The following is a 12,164-nucleotide window of genomic DNA, read 5'->3' on the forward strand; positions in this document are numbered from 1 at the left end:
GCCATGGGAGTGTGTGACTTGGGGAGAAATGACAAGGAGGCCACTGGGCTCCGAGTCCAGGCTGTGTGTTGAGTGCAGGAGCAGTGAAGATGGAGTTCTGAATAGGCAAGTCAGGACTGAGGGTCCAGGCTACCCTGGAGAGAGTGGGACAGAGAGCAGGGAGCACCTTCTCTCTCTAACTCCTGGCTCTGCAATAGATACCAGGAACTTCCTCCTTACTCAGAGATACCTGTGCTAACAAAGCCCAATTTTCTGTGGTCTTAACTAGCCAGGACACTGTCACCTGCCAGCCTGGGTTGTGGGGGATCAGTAGAACTATGGATGTCAGGCATCCCTGGGGCTCCTGAGGGGAGAAACCCAGGACAGGGAGCAGTAGGAGCACCTAAAGCAGGAGCGCAGGTGCTCCCTACTGTCTTATTGGGTGGTAGAATCAGTGCACAGAAGGGGGAGGTGGAGGAACAGCCTGCTTCAGGATTGAGGGGAAGCATGGTCTTCCTAATGCCCTGTAACTGACCCACATGTTATCGCTTAGGAAGGGGCAAGGCTGAGCCTACCAATGCCGCCCTTCTAGGTGGACGAGGGGAGAATGCAGAGCACATATTTACATGGATTCAGTGAAGTGAAGTGAAGTGAAGGAGGAGGCATCAGAGTTTGTATAATTTCATGTCTTCAGTGAAGGATGTTGAATTCGGACACATATGCTATTTCAAAGACTCTCTGCTCACCACTCTGCCCACTCTGTTACCCAGACTTTGAGACTGGAGTCTTACCTTTGAAGGATATTAATTTTCTGTTGGCAAGTAAATGCCTTATTCATTTTGTATTTCACACTTGCAGTACTTTTTTTGTCCAGGATATGCTTCTGAGAAGGATTAGATAAAATATAGGATGAAAGAATAAATTAAATGAGTGAGGGATTACTTACTCAAACTAAACCCAGTGCCTCCCCTAAAGCCCTGTTATCCTGCCCTCAGGAAAACCAGTCTCTCCAGTCACCGTCCTTCACGTGGCTGTGTGTCTCTGCCCCAGTCTCCGCAGGGCATCCTTCACGTCCTTGTTTCTCAGACTGTAGATGAGGGGGTTGAGCATCGGGATGACCAGGGTGTAGAAGACGGAGACCACCTTGCCCTGTTCCATGGACTCCACAGCTCCTGGCTGGGCATACATGACAAAAAGTGTCCCATAAAAGAGGGACACAGCTGTCATGTGGGAGCCGCAGATGGAGAAGAGCTTGTGCCTCCCTCCTCCTGAGTGCATCCTCAGGATGGTCACTGTGACATAGCCATAGGAGACGAGGACCACAAGTATGGTGCCCACAATTATGAGGCCACAGAGGCCAAACATGACCAGCTCATTGATGGTACTGTCAGCACAGGCAAGCTTGAGCAGAGGCGGCACATCACAGAGGAAGTGGTCGATGCAGTTGGAGCTGCAGAACAGGAGGCTGAATGTGAAGCTGGTCTGTAGGATGGAGTTGAGGCAGCCCCCACAGTAGCAGCCCAGCATCAGGTGGGCATAGACCGAGGGGCGCATGGTGATGGGGTAGTGCAGGGGGCTGCAGATGGCCACGAAGCGGTCATAGGCCATTGCGGCCAAGAGGAACCCCTCAGTGGTGATCATGGTGGAGAAGAAGAAGAACTGGGTGGCACATCCCCCTAAGGTGATGACCTTGGTTGATGACATTAAGTCAAACAGGGCCTTGGGGTAAATGACAGATGAGTAGCCCAAGTCCAGGAAGGAGAGGTTCTTGAGGAAGAAGTACATTGGGGAGTGCAGATGGGCATCCAGGGTGATGACCACAATCATGGTGAGGTTCCCCAGGACGGCCACCATATACAGGGCCAGGAACAGAGCAAAGAGCAGGGCCTGGGTCTGTGGGCCACCCCCAAACCCATCCAGCACAAACTTCTGCAGAGGCACAACTGAGAAGGTTCTGTTCCCATAGCGTGACATGGCTCTCAGCTAGGCAACAAGCAGCAGACAGCAGAAAGCAGGTGGGAGGCAATGAGAAGGAGCAGGTCAAGGCCACAAGGTTATATTCTTTTGGAGAACAGGATCCCCTCAGTGACCCATTACTCCCTGACCAAGGGACAACTAGCTACCCACTCTTCTAAATAAGCTCCAACTGACCTGAAACATAAACATTTCCTCTAATTCATCAATTCCTAAGTATGCTTGGATGATAAAAAAGGCCAGGCACCAAAGAATTGATACTTTTGAATTGTGGCTCTTGAGAGTCCTTTGGGCTGCAAGGAGATCAAACCAGTCAATCCTAAAGGAAATCAACCCTAAATATTCTTTGGAAGGACTGATGCTGAAGCTCCAATACTTTGGCCACCTGATGCAAAGAGCCAAGTCATTGGAAAAGACCCTGATGCTGGCAAAGGTTGAAGGCAGGAGAAGGGGGCAACAGAGCATGAGATGGTTGGATGGTATCACCAACTCAATGGACATGAGTTTGAGTAAGCTCCAGGAGACAGTGGAGGACAGGGAAGCCTGGCGTGCTGCAGTCCATGGAGTCACAAGGAGTCGGACATGACTTAGTGAATGAACAACAACAACGAAGTATGATTGGAGCGCTCACTCTGGAGGACGCCCAGGGTCTGGTATGAGATGGTGAGAAAGTCAGTTCCTAGGCAGGTTAATAAGAAGTCTGGGGTCCCTGAGAAGGAGAGAGGGGTCTGGGGCTCTCAAAGAGGAGATAGGGGTCTGGAATTCTCAAGGAGGAGGAAAGGACAAACTTTTTTTCCTACATTCCTTAGTAAGGGTTATACAACAACAGTGTATCCTGCTTGAGAAACTGGAGGACAGTTTCTCCTTCCTGAAAACTTTCTGGCTGATCCTGTTATCTTAAAAATGCAAATTATGGGAGCGGGTCTAGTAAGATCCTTACAACCTTGAGACATTCTTTGGATTTATTGTAAAACCAATATGAAAGTACATAACTCCCTTGCTTAGACTGGCGAGGGGGCACTCTCCATCCCCCTTCTGATGTCTATGTTAGGACCTTTCTCTGGCCCTTTGCTTACTTTAATAAAACTCTGCTACGCAAAAGCTCTTGAGTGATAAAGCCTGGTCCCTGGTCCTGAAGTTAAATCTTCTTTGGAGACATGAATCTGACATCGTTCACTGTAAGCTATCATTTTGGGGGCTCGTCCAGGATCTTCAGGACAATGTAAGAACTCTCAGAGCTCTAGACTCCCTGTTTTCTCAGTATGCACGTTTTCTGCTTTATTTCACTAACTCTTCCGTGTGCTTGACACGCCCTGCATGAAGCAAGTGAGGAGCCCTGCTCTGTGGTTTCACAGTGCTGTGTAATCACTGATGGAAGCCCCAGAAAGGGGAACCTTGTCGGGGGTTTATATCGACCTGTCAGTGCTAAGAGACACCCAACATCCCTTTGAGGGGAGTGGCCAGAGATGGGCAAAGTGTGTGGACCAAACACTCCTTTCTCAGTCACCTTTTCCGGGTCTCTTTGGCCATTTTGTAATTGCGTGGGGAGTTAAATCTACTAACATAATCTGTCAGATCATAAACTTTCAAGGGACTTGTGGTCCCCGCTGTTATTGTGTAGTTGTACTTAGACCTCCCGTATGGAAGTGCTTAGCCTTGCTAGAAAGTTACTAGGAGCCTGTATGGAGCGAGGGGGAACGCTAGCTCCAGCAGCATGCTCGGGAACAAGGCGGAACTCTAGCTCCAGGAATATCTCTCAGGCTAGCGGTCACTCCCTTGGCTGCCTGCCTCAGGGGCCAGAGTCCTAAAAGTAAGTCTCTCATGGCTGGCCTCCCCCCATGTGGGTAGAAGTGCTGCTGGTGACCGTGAGGTTTCTGAGGACACAGATCAGGAATTGCAGGATCCGGTCAGACTGGAGGTGCAGTGGGCTTCTTTTGTTGCTGCGCTGTTAGTGGACCGGGGAGGCTCTCTCGTGGCTTTGTCTCAACTCCTTAGGTATTCTTTCTGTGGAATCTGTGGAAATGAACTGGAAGGATTGGTCCTGGTAGCTCGAGGACAAAATTCACTTTTTCCTCACTGGCCGACCCTCCACCACCTCTTTTACTGTCGTGAAGACTAGCGTGGTGACACTCAGGAGGGACATCTTGGTTGTTGTTCATCCCTGCGTGACTCACCACTTCTACTGCAGTCAGGATCGTATTCAGGAATCTGAATGGGCTCATGGACACTGATGCTTCCCATAGCAATCCTAGCTTGGGCAACATTCCAGGACAGCTACCCTGTTACATTCTGGGTGGCAGCAGAGAAAAGGACAAGTCAAACAAGGATCTTGGTGGTAAGGAATTAGAAGTCAATCTGGGATGCCATCAGGCCTACCCCTGGTGCATCTCCACCCCTCCTCAGGGGAAGAACCGGGAGGGATGAGTAAGGCGCCTGTGTTGGTAAGGGACAGACTAAGTCTGACCAGGGGAAAAAAGCTTCAGTGGAAAGTCTGTCTACACCCCCATTTAGAGCAGGGAGGGATGCCTCCAATGGAAAGAAGCCATTGCTGTGGATGCCGCTTCCTTCTCTCTTACAGATGGGAGCTAGCAGTTCCAAAACCACTTCTTTAAAATGTATTAAAAAAAAATCTGGGACAAGTTTGATCCCTACAACTTAAAAAGACACACCTGATCTCCTTCTGTGATATTGAATGGGCACAGTATCCTTTGGAAGACAGGGAACACTGGCTGGTTAAAGGGTCTCTCAGTTATGATACTGTTTTACAACTAGACCAGTTCTGTAGAAAACCAGAGAAGATGGGCAGAAGTACCATATGTGTGGCTCTTTATCTCTGAGAGATATTCCAGACTTGGGTCCTAAGGGTGCATATTTGGGTGTGAAACTTTCAGTTCCCCCCAGTCCTCTTACTTTGCCCTGTATCTGGGGTTCCCAACTGAACAGGCTGAGAATCAGGACACCCTTCCAGGAGGGGTTGCCTCAGTCTAGGTAGAAATTCACACAGTTCCAACTGTGGTCATGACTATTTAGAGGATCCAAAAAGTACATAGAAGTCTTTATGGGACTAACTTTACTTTATGAGCTTCCTTAGAGATATATAATACATGCTGACTCCTGACTTGAGAGCTCGAGTTCTGAGGGAAGCTACTACTTTTGGAGATGAATGGCTTGAATGTGAGATAAGGGGGAAGAGGGAACATGAAATAGCCCTCCTCCCTACTGGGAGCCAAGCAGTTCCCATGACAGAGCCAGGCTGGGACTATAACATGGCTAACTGGGATCAGAATCACTTTGCCAGATAAATTCTTGAGGGACTCAAGTGAACACACACTAAGACTTTATGCTAAGTTGGCTGACATAGAACAGGATGAGAAGGAAACTCCTGGCAAGTTCCTAGATAATTATGGGAGGCTCTCTGCAAGTTTACTGACGTTGATCCTGAAGCTGAAGAGGAGGAATGATCTTAAAAGACAGATTTCTCACTCAGTTGGTTCCAGATATCTGTTGTAAGTTACACAAACAGGCGTTCAGACCAAATCAGTCTTTAGAAAAACTGTTGCAGCTGGCTCAGACAGTGTATTACAGTAGAGAAATGAGGAAAAACGACAATAGACAAGAACCAAAGACAAGACCCAGGCTCTAGTGATGACTGTGAGAACTGCTATGAATCAACCTGAAGAGAAAAATGCCCAGAGGGACCCAGGTGAAAAGGGGCGGGCTTGTTATCACTGTGGAGAGGAGGGGCATCTCAAGTGGGATTGCGCTCAGGCATCTAAGCCACCCCTGGCTCCATGTCTAGTCTGCAAAGGACCACGCTGGAGGAGAAGCTGCCCTCTGAGGCATAGGCCCCAGGGGTCAGACTCTCAGGACAATCAGGACTGAAGGTGCCCAGGGTCCCCACACAACCCCCCATCCTAATAACCCTTGAGGAACCCTGGGTATTAATAACTGTGGAGGGTCAATCAGTCAATTTTCTTTGGGACACTGAGGCAGATTTCTCTGTCCTCACTGAAGCCCCCGGCCTGCTTCCCTTCCAATCCACTACCGTAATGGGACTATCTGGACAAGCCAAATGTTGTTATTTCAGTCATCCTTTAAGCTGCAACTTGGACTCTGTAGTTTTCTCCTGAGCTTCCATTCGTGCTGGAGTCTCCCTCACCCTTTCTGGGGAGGGATACACTGAGCAAGGTCCAGGCCTCTGTTTTCATAAATATGGAGCCTGCTCCTTTTCTCCCATAATTGAACAAAGTGTAAATCCTAAAGTGTGGGCTGATGGAAAAGCTGTGTCAAGCACAAAATGCTGTTCCTGTCTTTACCAAGCTCAAAGACCCTCACCTATTTTCACATCAAAAGCAGTACCCACTAAAAGTTAAGGAAGTGTTAAAACCCATCACTGAGAATTTAAAGGAGCGGGGGCTATTAATTCCCTGTAACAGTCCATGCAACACTCCTATTTTGGGTATTAAAAAATCAAATGATAAGTGGAGAGTAGTTTTATGAATAATAAGATTTATGAATAATCTTATTATCTCATAATAAGATTTATGAATAATAAATGAGGCCGTGGCTCCTTTTACTTATGTGCCAAAACCAAATAGATTTTCCTGCTTACAGGTCTGGGTAGACACTTTTGCTGGATGGATTGAGGCCTTTCCCTGATGTAGTGAACAGGCTAAGGAAGTTATAAGAATTTAATCCCTGAAATTATTCCCAGGTTTGGGCTGCTGCAGAGCCTCCACAGTGACAATGGCTCCACCTTTAAAGCTGCTGTAACTCAGCAGGTGTCAAAAGCTTTAGGAATAGAATATTACTTATATATTACTGGAGACCCCAATCCTCAGGAAAGGTTGAAAAAATTAATGACATTATTAAGAGACATCTGCACAAATTAACTCAAGAGATGCAGGAAAATTGGCTTAAAATTCTACCATAGCTTTAATGAGGGCTCAAACTGTCCCCCAAAGGGAGGGACTGTTCCCTTTTGAATGTATTTATGGAAGACCCTTCTTATGCACAGACATTGTTATAGACCCTGAAGCCTTAGAATTAACTATGTGACTCAGCTTTCAGCTTTTCAACCTCCTCACCAATTGATGGCTTCCCATGGTGGGTTTCTCCACTTCAAGGGAAGGACTTTCTTCAACTCTGTGAATACCTTCACCACCACCAACAATCGTATGTGATGCCTCTTCCTGATCTGATGACATCTAACAATCCTAAGATGGACTGGTATAACTTAACAAAGGACATAATGTGGCTTTTAATTTTAGAATTACAATTTTATGTTTTAACTTGGTTTGATGACTATTTTGCCTTACATCTATAACTGTAAAATGGGGTTTGTTTCTAACCGTCTGAAAGCTTGTAAGTTACAGATGGCTGTCCAGGCTCTTACAAGTGCTACAGCCTCCCCCAAATATTACTTGGGGCCCCTGGTCAAAGACCCTCCTACGAGGGTTGGCAGACTATGTTGCCTCAACAGTTTAGGGACTACGCCCCTCAACAGCAGGAAGTAGTTATGGAATGAAAACGATGCCCCTTTCCCTTGGCAACATAATTCTCCTAAAAGAAAAGGGGGGAATGAGAGAGTCAATTCTTAGGCAGGTTGATAAGAAGTCCAGGGTCCCTGAGGAGGAGGGAAGGGTCTGGGGTTCTCAAAGAGGAGACAGGTGTCTAGAACTCTCAAGGAGGAAGGAAGGCCAAACTTATTTTTTTTCTTCTATATTCCTTAGTAAGGGTTATATAACAGCAATGTATCCTGCTTGAGGACAGTTTTTCCTTCCTGAAAACCTGGCTAATCCTGTCATCTTAAAATATAAATTATAGGAGTGGGTCTAGTAAGATCTTTACAACCTTAACACATTCTTTTGATTTATTGTAATAACTAATTAAAAAATATATATAACTCCCTTTCTTAGACTAGTGAGGGGGGCACTCTCCACCCCCCTTCTGATGTCTATGTCAGAAACTTTCTCTGGCCCTTTTCTTACTTTAATAAAACTCTGCTACACAAAGCTCCCGAGTGATCAAGGCTGGTCCCTGGTCCCAAACTTAAATCTTCTTCTTCAGAGATCATGAATCTGCCATTGTTCACCATAGCCTGTCAATGGCCCCAGGGGTCCTGCTGAGCTGAGGGTCTCCAGCGTAAGGATGGCTCCCATCTCCTTGTCCTTGTTTTGCAGGACATGCTCTCCCTTCCCATGGGGATGGTCCTGAGCTGTGCCATTCCCGCACTGGCTCAGATATCTAATCCTGCGCCTTCCACCCCCATTTTACTCATTTTTAATTTCAGAAATCATTAAGCACCTGATGCTATCTGAACTGACCCAGTGACGGTTCTGACTCCAGGGCAGTCCGGGAGCAGATCAGGGCCCAGCCCTCACCAGGCTGAAGTGTAGCTACGTCTGCCTCTCCTGCAGAGCCTGAGAGACAGACCCTATGCCTCTCAGCGTTTCTGTCTCCAAGACTGTGATGGCAAACATCAACAGAGCTCTCCACATCCTTGGGAATCAAAGCGTTCTTTCTTAAAATGCCCATAAGTTGGACATTTCATGGAGAGGGGACAGCCCAGCTCCATGGTCTGAAAACAGCAGGACAGAGGCTGGGACACATTCAGGACGTGAGCAAATCCTCCCTGTCCTTACTCTCATGCCCCTGGCCCCTCGGCACATCCTCTGAAGTGATTTCTTGGAGCCATAGGAGCCACCAACACGGTCACATCTGCCTCAGTGTTTGGGTCCTCCTGCTGAGTGCTGCTTCCTGTTCCTGCCACAGCCCAGACCTCCCTTGTCTGCACTGGACGGGGCTGACCACCACAGTCACATGGAACATGGGGACAAGCTGTGTGACGGCCAGAGAAAGTGCTTGGAGGAAATCTAGCCTAAATAGGAAGGAGTGTGGAAGGCAGGGGACACAGAGCTATGGGCCCCTAAGAAGTTGTGGGGATTAGTGAGAGGCTGAGGTCAATCAGCTTTAGAGCAGTTTCATATTTTCTAGACGTGAGATCTTTGCCGTCGTGGGACTGGCTGATTTTGGCGGGAGTGAGCTCCCGGGGAGTCAGGGTGTGCAGTTGGAGCCTGGGTGGTTAGGGGCTCCTTGAAGGAGTGATGACCCTCCCAGCCTGCAGTTCTCTTAGAAGGAGGTCTGAGAGAGGTCATTCTTTCCAACAACAGAAGCGTGGGTGGCCGTGTAGGTTGTCCAGCCTTCCTCTTCTGGCAGACTTAACTCCAACCCTCACACGAGAGCAGAGGGGACAGTCTGGCCTGGGGCAGGCTGGGTTCACTGTGATATGTGTTTGGAGCTGCTGCTAAGAGTGGAGTTGGTGGTCTGCCCTATGCCCCATGGCCAACCATGCTGGCCTCCCACCCCTGGCCTGTGCAAGCAATCACATTCATCATGACCAAGCTTTCCTGTCCATTTCTGCTTACCCCCTGGTCATACGCACAATAGATTCACTGTGACCAGAGTGACTATTTTTCCCACCACCCCAGGCTGGCTGTCTGCTCCTCTGCTCCTGGGGTTCCCAGCTCCCTGTTTCTGTTCTGTTTCCCAGGGCTATTTGTCCACCTCAGGAGGCTTGGGTCATCAAAACAGTGACCGTTAGGGTGTCTGGGGGAGCACCTGAGGAACAATTTGCATTTTCATCTGGGAAGCCAATCTCTCAGTTTGCTTTATAAAAACATACTCACACATTCCTTTGGCTGTTGAGGTGACCCAGAGTGGCTGCAGGGCTGGCTTCACTGAATCTGGGAGTTGAGCCTGAGAAATGCCTTAGGGGGTGAAGCGGAATAATCCAGTGTTGTCACAAGCCTCTGTTTGTAATGACTAAGTCCTGAGTCCTTTCCTTGTATATCTAGCTATCATGTGTGTCTGAGGCAGCAGCATCTAAGACCTGGTCAGAAATGCAAGGTCTCAGGCACTGAATTTAAGATCATATTTATTCAAGACCCCCTGATTATTTCTACTCTCATTAAAGTTAAAACCCACATTTATATAACTCCCCATGATTATTCCCACTCTCATTAAAGTTCAGACCTGTGGCCCTGACTGATCTTTCCCAGTGCAGTGAGAGGTAGGGGACTGTGTTGTTCAGAGTCCAGACTCCCAGGACTAACCTGTCAGTGATGCTGACCACGCCCTGCTGAGTGATGACCACAGTGCTCCTGTGATGTCAGGAGGAGCATGGCTCACCCACGACCCTGTGCTCCCGGGGAGGACTCCTGACCCAGGTCTGTGCTGATGATAATGACGTGGTGTTGAGGATCCTGCTCCCTCGTTTACCTCTGGCTTCCTGTGCAGGGAAGTCAGAGCGAGGAGACGGCAGCAGAGAGCACCTGGGGTACTGGTCAGAGGCAGGCCATGTGCTCCAAGTGCCTGCTGCAGGAAACTCTTGGGTCTTGGTGTAAGCAGGAGATGAGACTGGCTCAATTCTACCTGTTACCCTCAGCTGGGTAGTATTCTTGGCACCTGCATCTTTGGATGACTCTACTCGAAGAAACTCTCCACCTGGCACAGCTGGGATTCAAGGTCTCAAGTGGCAAATTAGCATTTACTTGAGCTCTGAGTACACTGGGACTCCCAACTCCTTGAGTCCCTGAAAGATGCAATCCTGTGGCTAACCTTTCTTTGATACATCTCAGCCCAAAACAGGAGGAGCAGGAAGCCTGAAATTCCTCTGGGAGCACTGGGGTCCACCGGGTGAGAAGCAACTCAGAGGGACCCAGTGGCCCTTCTTGGAAAGGTCTCAGGCTGCAGGTATGACCTCCTGGCCCCCACACACCATTCTCCTTTGCTTCATCCTGGTGTGTTGGTGTGACAAAGAGTGATGTGCAGGGCTCTGTGTCTGCAGAAGCAGCACAACCCTCTCTAAGTCATAATATGGCCTTTCCCTCATTGCAGGTCAAGTAAATGTATCTGTTAAGATATTTTAATCCTGCACTGAAAATCAAAGCCAATTTATAAATGTGATATATGATTATTCGAAAATTATAGGAAGTATGAGAGTAAAATCCTGGAGAAAGTTGTGTTATGAATATGCTAAGGAAAACGAGGCTCTTAAGGTTCAAAAATTATTAAACAAAGTAGATTTCAGGGGGGAAGTTTGCTTATAAAGGGACATTTCAAAATAAAAATGTTCAATCCACGTGGATTATCAGAAAATTTAAATTTGTATACCACTAAAGAGACTTCCCTGGTGGCTCAGACGGTAAAAGCATCTGCCTACAATGCAAGAGACCTGGGTTTGATTCCTGGGTTGGGAAGACCCCCTGGAGAAGGAAATGGCAACCCACTCCAGTATTCTTGCCTGGAAAATTCCATGGACCCTGGAGCCTGGTAGGCTACAGTCCATGGGGTTGCAAAGAGTCGACATGACTGAGCGACTTCACTTCACTTCACCACTAATGAAGATTTCAAATATATGAATCAAAAACTGACAGAATTAGAAATGCAAACATCAAAATCATGATTGAGATTTATCATATTCTCTCAGTAATTGATGAAACAAACCAAAATATTGTTGTCATGTATTAGATTGATCCAAAATATGAAACATGATATCAAACTGTGGAAAATTCTTAGAGAGATGGGAATTCTTAAAGAGACACCTCCAAAGAAACCTGTATCCAGGTCAAGAAGCAATAGTTAGAACAGGACATGGAACAACAGAGTGGTTCTAAATTGGGAAAACAGTACGTCAAAGCTGTGTATTGTCACCCTGCTTATTTAACTTCTATGCAGAATATATCATGGGAAATTCCAGACTGGATGAATCACAAGCTGGAATCAAGATTGCTGGGAAAACCGGGATAACCTCAGATATGCAGCTGACACCACCCTTGTGGCAGAAATTGTAGAGGAATTAAAGAACCTCTTGATGAAGGTAAAAAGGAGAGTGAAAAAGCTGTAAAAACAGTAAAAAAACAGACTGTGGCATCCAGTCCCATCACTTCATGGCAAATAGATGGGGAAACAATGAAAACAGTGACATTTTATTCTCTTGGGCTCCAAAATCACTGCAGGTGCTGACTGCAGCCTTGAAATTGAAAGATGTTTGCTCCTTGGAAGAAAAGCTATGACAAACCTAGACAACATATTAAAAAGCAGAGACATCACTTTGCTGACAAAGGACCATATAGTCAAAGCTATGGCTTTTCCAGTAGTCATGTACAGATGTGAGAGTTGGACCATAAAGATAGCTAAGCACCAAAGAA

The 12,164-nt window shown here is 47.3% G+C and overlaps 1 protein-coding gene across 1 annotated transcript; it reads right to left on the reverse strand.

Moving 5' to 3' along the window:
- Positions 1-1,002: 1,002 nt before the first annotated feature.
- Positions 1,003-1,953, reverse strand: LOC138428702 (olfactory receptor 9S13-like). The gene has a single exon (XM_069569484.1). It carries the CDS (start codon positions 1,951-1,953, stop codon positions 1,003-1,005), a length of 951 nt encoding a protein of 316 aa, XP_069425585.1.
- Positions 1,954-12,164: the final 10,211 nt, after the last annotated feature.

This window comes from Ovis canadensis, chromosome 1 (genome assembly GCF_042477335.2).
Source record: "Ovis canadensis isolate MfBH-ARS-UI-01 breed Bighorn chromosome 1, ARS-UI_OviCan_v2, whole genome shotgun sequence".
NCBI lineage: Eukaryota > Metazoa > Chordata > Mammalia > Artiodactyla > Bovidae > Ovis > Ovis canadensis.